The sequence below is a fragment of the Oryx dammah genome, unplaced genomic scaffold (assembly GCF_014754425.2).
Source record: "Oryx dammah isolate SB20612 unplaced genomic scaffold, SCBI_Odam_1.1 HiC_scaffold_1, whole genome shotgun sequence".
Classification (NCBI taxonomy): domain Eukaryota; kingdom Metazoa; phylum Chordata; class Mammalia; order Artiodactyla; family Bovidae; genus Oryx; species Oryx dammah.
Window position 1 is genome coordinate 60,482,457 of NW_024070185.1, and position 8,577 is coordinate 60,491,033.

Genomic DNA, 8,577 nt, shown 5'->3' on the forward strand with positions numbered 1-8,577 from the left:
TACCATGGGGATAATGTGGTTGGGTAGGAGAGCCTGGAGGAGGGGCACGGAACTAGGAGATCAGGCATGTAACTAGAATTTGAAGGGGTCAGGAAGTAAGGGTGTGGCTAGGATTTAGCCAGGGTGATAGATTTTGGCTCATTTAAGGAAAAAAATACCCAGATAGAATGGGTTCTCTTGGGCAGGTCTGGCCTGTGTGGGAGAGCAAGCCATGCAGTCAACCAGTGCTAGCTACTTGAAGCAGTCTCCTTCCAGATGCTTCCCCAGCCACGGAAGAGCCAAGATAGGCTGGGTGGCCGGTGTTCCACTTTCACCTCCAGATGACGTGGCAGAACATGGGCATTGTATGTTTGTGTGTCCTGGCTGTTCCTGTTACGGAAGCCCTAGGTTAACAGCCTTACTCACACCTCTTCTGCATACAGCCTCTTTTAACGTTTGGTAGGGAACCTACTGAGCCTTAACAGGCGTCACCATTCAGAACACAGTTCCCTCGGGGGAGAGCAATCAAGATGGTGAAGTAGTACAATGTGAAGCTCACCTCCTCCCACTAATACATCAAAAATACATCCACATGTGGGATGGTTCTCACCAAACATCTATTGATCCCTGGCAGAAGACCTCAGACCCCTGAAAGAGCAAGAAAATCTCCAGGTAACTGGGTAGGATGAAAGAAAAAGGGGGGAGGAGAAGGAATCCAGATTGTACCTGTGCTCTTGGAAGGAAGCTGTGAAAGAGGAAAGGTTCCCGCACCCAGCAGAGATCAGCCAGAATATAAGGGAGCTTCAGAGCCTCAGAGGAGAGCACAGCCATCAGTCTGCAGCTGCTCTATCTGTATAGAGACCCGTATGGACGGTCAGTGCCATGGGTGTGGACTCCCCAGCCTGAGGTGTCCACTGGAGTTCATGTCCACAGTCTGGGCAGGGGCTGGGTGCAGAAGCTTAGGCTTCGGGGATTAGACTCCATAAGAGGACTGAGGTGAACTTCGTGGAAACAGCCTGAAGGGGTTGGGGTCTGGTGGCACCACACCTGAGGGTGTACTCGGAGGATACCTGGGCCACCTTAGAGGGCAGGCACCATTGTGTAGGCAGTGAGTGAGGGGAGGAGCAAAACCCTCTGCTAGAGCCTTTATCACTGCATCAGCTCTCAGGCAGCAAGACACCATCTAAAAGAACAGGATCTGTCACAAACTGAAAGCTGCTACCTCTAGCGGCTGACTCGGCCCTTCTGGGCTCCAGGAGACATTTCTCCAAAGAAGAAATACAAATGGCCAATAGACGTGTGAAGAGATGCTCAACATTGCTAATTACTAGGGAAATGCAGATTAAAGCTATGAGGTACCACCTCACACTGGTCAGTATTCCATTCCTCATAAAACTAAAAATTACCGTATGACCCAGCAATCCCATTCCTGGGCATATATCCAGACAAAACTAATCCAAAAAGATATGTGCAACCCCTTTGTTCATAGCAGCACTATTCAAAATGTCCAGTGACATGACTGGATAAAGATGTGCATATATACCATGGAATACTATTCAGCCATAAAAGAGAACAAAATTAGGGCATTTGCAGCAACATGAATGGACCTTGAGATTATCAAGTGAAGTCAGAGAAAGACAAATACCCTAAGATATCACTTATATGTGGAATTTAAAATATGACAAAGGCTGTAGGTCCCTCAGTTGTATCCAACTCTTTTCGACCCCATGGACTGTAGCCCACCAGGTTCCTGTGTCCATGAATTCTCCAGATGAGTAAGGGAGTGGTTAGACATTCCCTTCTCCAGGGGATCTTCCTGACCCAGGGATCGAACCTGGGTCTCCTACATCGCAGGAGACTTTATTGTCTGAGCCACAAGGGAAACACCTTATGACAAAACAGAAACAGACTCGTGGACATAAACTCTCAGCCATAAAAATAATGAAAATTTGCCATTTGTAACAGGGATGAATTTGGAGGGTAGCATGCTTAGTGAAATAAGTCAGAGAAAAACAAATGTATAATAGCACTTATATGTGGAACCTAAAAAATAAACTAGTGAATATAACAACAAACATACTCTTAGATCTAGAGAACAAATTAGTGTTTACCAGTGGGAGATGGTGAAGGACAGGGAAGCCTGGTGTGCTGCAGTCCATGGGGTCGCAGAGTCTGACATGACTGAGCGACTGAACAACAAGTGGGAGAGGGAAGGGGGAGAAAGGTAAGGGTAGGAGATTAAGAGGTACAAACTACTATTAGTAAACTACAAGGAGAATAAACTACAGGATATTGTACAGCATAGGGAATATAGCTAATATTCTATAAATGAAGTATAACCTTTAAAAATGATGAACTATGCTGTACACCTGAAACATACATCCACTATACTTCAGTTAAGAATAAGAAAAATTCTAAAACTATCCTTAAAGTCTTTTAATTAAAAGAGCACTTAAATACTAAGTACTGGCTTTCTACTCAAGTGACGTGTAGATGCTAAATGAGTACACTGGGGAAAACGTGGTCATGGATCTGAAATCCCTTTGCAGACCATCAGGTCATCCACACCAGGAACTTCACTGTTGCTCTTCAGAAAGCCCATGAGGCAGGCAGGCCTGCACCACGGTCCCTGACCTGTGAGGACACAGATGTTAAAATCTGGGATCCTGTGGGAACAAGCTGAATGGACAAGATAGCCCTGGGTCTCCCACCTCCTTCAATGGAAGCTGTGGTACCTCTGGGAGGCAGAAAGGTGATGGGTCTGCATCCAGCGCTCAGGACCTCCAGTAGATACCAAGACCAAGGAAAGTACCCCCCAAAGTGCCTCTTAAAATATAGAACTTTATTCTGGTTGTTGAGATTTTCATAAGCACTTGGTTCACAGAAAAGTCATTTGTTACAAAATAATAAAAGGCAGCATTTTGTACAGCGACTCACACTGGGGCCACAGATAAGTGCAAAGAACAGTGCTGGGGAGTGGAGGGACCCACACTCTTGTGCCCCAAGTCCTCAGGGAGGAGACTGAGCCCCTGGCTCCCTCTAGCCACACCCTACCCCACCTGGGAGAACAGCACCAGGGGCCTGGCAGAACCTGCCTGGGACTCGAGCTGTGGGCATACAACCATGACCTTACCAGGCTGCTGAGGCACCACATGAAAGGCTAGGTTGGCGGGGGACTGTTCAGGCTGAGCCGAGCCTGTGTCAGGCCCCCTTCCTTGAATAGTGGGTCTGAGACTGCCTGGCTCTGGAACCTTCACACATTCACAGTTGAGCTTAGCAGAGCGTTCCTGTCCCTCTCCTCAAGCTACTAACCCTCCCCATACCCTGGGCTGGGGACACAGGCGGTGACCTTCATGGAGCTTACAGGTGAGTCAGTGGACAGGGATGGACCTGGGTAATTTCTAAGCCAGACAGAGTGTACCCTGTTGGGGGCAGAGACAGGGCAGAGGAGGCTCAAAGGGCAGAGTGCTGCCATCCACATGATGTGTTGAGCCTGGAAGGATGGGTGGGACCTGGGCGTGCACAGCTGGCGAGGAGGGCACGCCCGGAAGGTGAGGAGAGCGTGAGCCAAGGCACAGAGTGGGAAACCACAGTAGGGTCTGTAAAGGCAGGTGGCTGGTCATCCATGAGAATGTGGACACAGACAGGGGCCCCAAGCACCTTCATCTCCACCTGTCTGGCGCCCAGCAGGGGTGGCTGGTCTGGGTGTGCTTGTGGGATTCAAATCCTCCCTATGCTGCAGGCACTGAGTCAACTATGTCCTCCTGAGTCTAGGGGCAACTAGAGGGTGGAGCAGTCAGGTGAGTCCTTGCCCTGCCCAGCCCTCACCTGCACACCTAACCACTTGAGGGAAGCCTTCTCCACACGCCCCTCCTGCTTTCCCAGTTGTCCCTGGGGCAGCCTGCCAAGAGAAGCTCCTTATCTCAAGCCCCTCCTCCCTCAGAGGTCCACATCCAAGAGAACTGTGTCCTTAAAGGAAACCAAACCTCCAGCCTCCCCCACAGCAGGGTGGGTGTGGCAGTGTCCCCGGAGAGTCAAGATGAGGGCTAGGAAAGGGGGATGACTTTGGGGCTCTTTCCATCTCACTGGAATCACTTCTGTCCCTTAAAAGTAAATTCAGTCTTCCCTGAGAAGATTCTGGGTTTGGTGTATATAGTTCCCTGTAACTCAAAAAGAAAGCCCTGGCCAAGGTTTCAGAATCAATTTCCCCAACTCTTCATCATCTCTACAAGAGCTTGAGTTACAACTCAAGCTCTCTACAAGCTCTGTTTCCTTTTTCTCCTTGAAAAATAATTCCATGGTTGGGGATCTGAGGTCCTGCAAGCAGCACGCATGGCACAGCCAAAACTACCAACTAACCAAACGAGCACAAAATCCAAGCTCCTTCCTGCTGAGGGCTGCGGAGCCAAAGGGCTTTGGAGGTACCTTGTTCTCAGTCCCCAGAAGGCTTGAGAGCCTGCTTTTCAGGGAGGAGGAGATAAGAGGAGCAGGAGCCTTCGCAAGTGCTACTTCTTCCATCCTTGAAGGCTGCAACCTCTTAGCTCGGCCTGGCAGGGCCCGAGCCTGCCTCCTGGGGCCTTTGGACACCCCCAGCTGCCGCCTCCTGCGGCTCTCCATTCTTACAGGATGGTGCAGAAGATGCTGCGTTTGCTGTGGTAACCACCTTCTACGTGGGCTGTGATCCTGGTTGCCATGGCTGTCACCTTCTGCCCACCATGGGCAGCGGAGGGGCCTCGGAGAGAGTTTTCAAGGTGAGGCCGTGCTGGTGGGTTCGCCAGGCGCCACGTATCAGACCTGAAGGGGCAAAATGAGAATGCACTCTTTGAGGGTCTAGAGCATTTGCTGAATGCCCTGTAAAACCTTATCTTTGGTTCAAGATCCAAGTGTTTAAATTGGGGTATAGGTTGTATCTCCCTAGTTAAGTGATAGCAAAAGGGGGTGGGACATGCATGAAGCTAAATCTGGTTCTAGCTCTGCCTTCAGTTCTGATGCAACCCTGGACAGGTTTCCTCTCATCCTCTATTCCTCCATCTTTAAACAGGGATCTAGATAAGACCAGTGACTTTCTCTTTTTTCTTTCATTCCCCCAGGCCTCATTTTTTTCCCCATTATATATGACCATGAATGTTATGCAAGCTTCATCCATTCACTTTTAGTTTTTGGCTGTACCCTGCGGCATGTGGGGATCTTAGTTCCCTGATGAGGGACTGAATCCACACCCCCTGCACTGGAAGGCGGACTCTTAACCACTGAACTGCCAGAGAAGTCCCATACAAGCTTTATTAATCAGCAAAAATTAGAAGCTACCTAAATATTTCTCAGCTGATGGACAGATAAACCAAGTGGTGTGTCCATTCAGCGACAAAAAGAATGACAGATGCGACACCACAGGGGAATCCAGGATACACTGGGCTAAGTCTAAGAAGCTAGGCTCGAAAGACTACACACTACATTATTTCTTTAGATGACATTCTGGAAAATGCAAATCTACAGAGGGCAGAAACTGGTGGGTTTCCAATCTCTTAAGCTTTTGTGGAGGTTATGAAGGGTTGGGGAAAATCAAATGATAGTGATGGTTTGAATCACCTCTGCTGCTGCTGCTGCTGCTAAGTCGCTTCAGTCATGTCCAACTCTGTGCAACCCCATAGACGGCAGCCCACCAGGCTCCGCCGTCCCTGGGATTCTCCAGGCAAGAACACTGGAGTGGGTTGCCATTTCCTTCTCCAATACATGAAAGTGAAAGTGAAGTCGCTCAGTCGTGCCCGACTCTTAGCGACCCCATGGACTGCAGCCCACCAGGCTCCTCTGTCCATGGGATTTTCCAGGCAAGAGTACTGGAGTGAATCACCTCTAATACATATCAAATCCTAAACTGCTTAAACCAGCAACATTGTCTTGTATTTTTATGATAATATTACAAGTAGGGCTGGCAAGGTGTGGGCAGTGTCAGAGGCTGGCTACTGTGGGGTGAGTAAAAGCCTAGGGGTATTTGTTCAAGGGGCAACAGTGGCCACAGCAATAAACACTCACGTGAGACCTCAGATATGCTACTAGGTCACAGGACCTTATTTTATCTTAAGTTGGTGCTACAGACATTGTTAAGTGGATTTTACTAAGGCTCAGAGATGCTGAGTAAATTGCCCAAGGTTGCATAGCCAATAACTGGCAGAGGTGAGATTTGAAACCACATACCCAGACTCTTTGAAAGCTTATTCCCTCCCTGACTTCCCTAGAGAGTCAGGCTCAGGTCCTCTGCCCAGGCCCAACACAAAGGCCAAGCACAGGCCTTTATCTGACCAGGGCTGAAAGCTGACATGACTAGAGAGCTAGGGTTGCCACAATCACTAGGCCTGGCTTCCCCAGTGACCTCATGGTGGTTCTAGAAGATTGGTTTAGGCACCCCATGCACTTACTTCTTGAAGACCAAGAACCTGTTGTTCTGTATAATGCATTCTTGGTTGTTTGAGCTTTGCTGGAAGATGGTCTTGTTGGTCCTGCCCTGGAAGATGGTGTTCTCCTGCACCAGGGCCTTGGCGTGGCCCTGCACTGCAATGCCGGAGGCCCGGAATGAATGGATTCGGTTCTTTATTACCTGGGAGAGGCAGCCAGAGCTTGTCACACCTCAGGGACTGGTGGGGAGCCAGGTGAATGAATCACCAATGATAAAACTGAGGGGTACAAGCACGCTAGGTAGGTCAGCACTGAGTCAAGGGAGCTCATGGAAAGGCTGTCAAGGCCAGCCAGAGAACCAGAGAAGGCTTCCTGGAAAAGGTGATGGATAAGCTGTAGGAGTTTCTCAGGCACAGAGCAGGGAGAGATGTTCCAGGAAGAAGGAACAATGTGAAAAGGGCCCTCAGACTGAGGAGGTGGTGCCGGAAGCAAGGGCCACTGACAACCCAGCTGAGGCGACAGTGACCCCTCCTCTGCCTTCCCATAGTGCTTGGATGCACAACCAAGGAGTTCTTTACTTCTTGCCAAAGTCAGGGACTCACGAAGCCACAAAGCCAAAAGGAGGCTCTGGGACTGTAATTTCACAAGGGCAGGGACTGGGTCTGCTTGGCTCAACAGTGAAACCCTAGCACCCAACTCCATGCTTTGCTTAAAAGTGGAGCTCGGAGCTCAAGGGCCTGTGGGGAAGACAAGCAGGTGAAGGAACAGACACAGCACTGAGGGAAGTGCCCTGTGAGGCAGGGGTGGGCACAGACCCCTCAGAAGTCAAAAAAGGGGCACCTCCCATGGCCTGGGGGGCCAGGGAAGGCTTCCAGAAGACAGTGACAGCCAGTGAGGAGAAGGCTACTCTGGGTAACGGGACGGTGTTACAAGGCCCCAGAGCAAGACGGGTCCTGAGTGAGATTCCTCTAGGAGGAGAAAGCTGAAATAGCCCTGATCTTGACCTGAAGACCATGAAGATACCTCAGGGGGTACCCCACCCCAGTTTCCTGCCAGTACCCTTCCTGTGTGAAGTGCCCCCTGTGTCTTGCAGGCAGGGTTTAGGTGGCACCCTTGCAGAGTGCTGAGGGTTTATGATTTTGTTTCTTAGCAGAGAGGGCTTAAAACCCCCCCAGGACTGGCGTAGGCATGCACATCACACACACACACACACACACACACACACGGCTCTCCTGGGACTTGTGTAGACACGCATGTCACACGCAGACACACACACACCTTTGTATCAGACATGGGCAGCAGCTGCAGCCCACTGCCCCGGTTGCCAATGATGTCATTTTCCATGACGGTGCTGTCACCCTTGGTGATGATGCCATGGCCTCTGTTGTCATAGATACCATTGCCCCGGAGCTCCACCTTGCACTGGGCCTCGATCTTGACCCCACTCTGGCGGTTGCAGGAGATGCTGTTGTTGGCCACACGGGTGAGCTGATTGCTTTGGGCCACAGTGATGCCCCTGACTCTGTTGGCGTGGATCACGTTGGTTACAACGTGCAGTGCCTCACTGCTCTGGATGTAGAGTCCTGAGGCTGTGAGGGGAGAGGAAGCACAGGGTGGCCCCAGGGTCCAGAAGGAAAAGCCTTCCCAGAACTGTGCACCCAGGAGAGGAGGTGGGGAGGAGAGGGAGAAGCAGCCCTGGGGATTTGCATCTTCCAAGCTGGATGACAGAGCAGGAGGAAACCTAGGACCAGCAAGGAAACTCCATTCCTTCTGAGCCAAGTGCTCAGTGACAGGGAGGGAGACATGTGTGAAGAGGCACCTAAGACTCAGCTGGTCCTCTGGCCCAGGCGCTCATCCTGCGCTGGAACGCCTCCTACAGTTGCCTCCCCTGACTGCTGTCTGTACCTCCTGGGACGGGGCGCTCACTACTTGATCAAGGCTGCCCATCCCACCTCTGGGCAGACAGATTCACCTGAGCCAAAGTTCTGTTGCTTTTGTTCTGCTTCCCATTCTGAGCTAGAATCTTCCTCCCTATTAAGAATTAAGAAATTTCTTACAGATACCATAGGGGAAAAAAAGCACAAGATCCACAGGCTGAGAACCGCAGAACATGGTCAGGAAGAGGAACATGGCAGGTGGACCTGGGGTGAGGACTCCCAGGGGTGACGCCTGCCGCAGCCCCCCAGGAGCGGGAGGCTCGGGCAGCAG

At 50.7% G+C, this 8,577-nt stretch overlaps 1 protein-coding gene across 3 annotated transcripts in view; it reads right to left on the reverse strand.

The window, feature by feature from the left end:
* Window positions 1-2,800: 2,800 nt before the first annotated feature.
* Window positions 2,801-8,577, reverse strand: part of FBXO10 (F-box protein 10) — a 43,200-nt gene continuing 37,423 nt past the window's right edge. For all 3 annotated transcript variants that reach the window (XM_040224860.1, XM_040224724.1, XM_040224789.1), the window contains 3 exons: window positions 7,648-7,958; window positions 6,393-6,571; window positions 2,801-4,773 (listed from right to left, as the gene is read on the reverse strand). In XM_040224860.1, coding sequence (XP_040080794.1) covers window positions 4,599-4,773; window positions 6,393-6,571; window positions 7,648-7,958 — 665 coding nt within the window. In that variant the 3' untranslated portion in view covers window positions 2,801-4,598. The remainder of the gene's footprint in view (window positions 4,774-6,392; window positions 6,572-7,647; window positions 7,959-8,577) is intronic.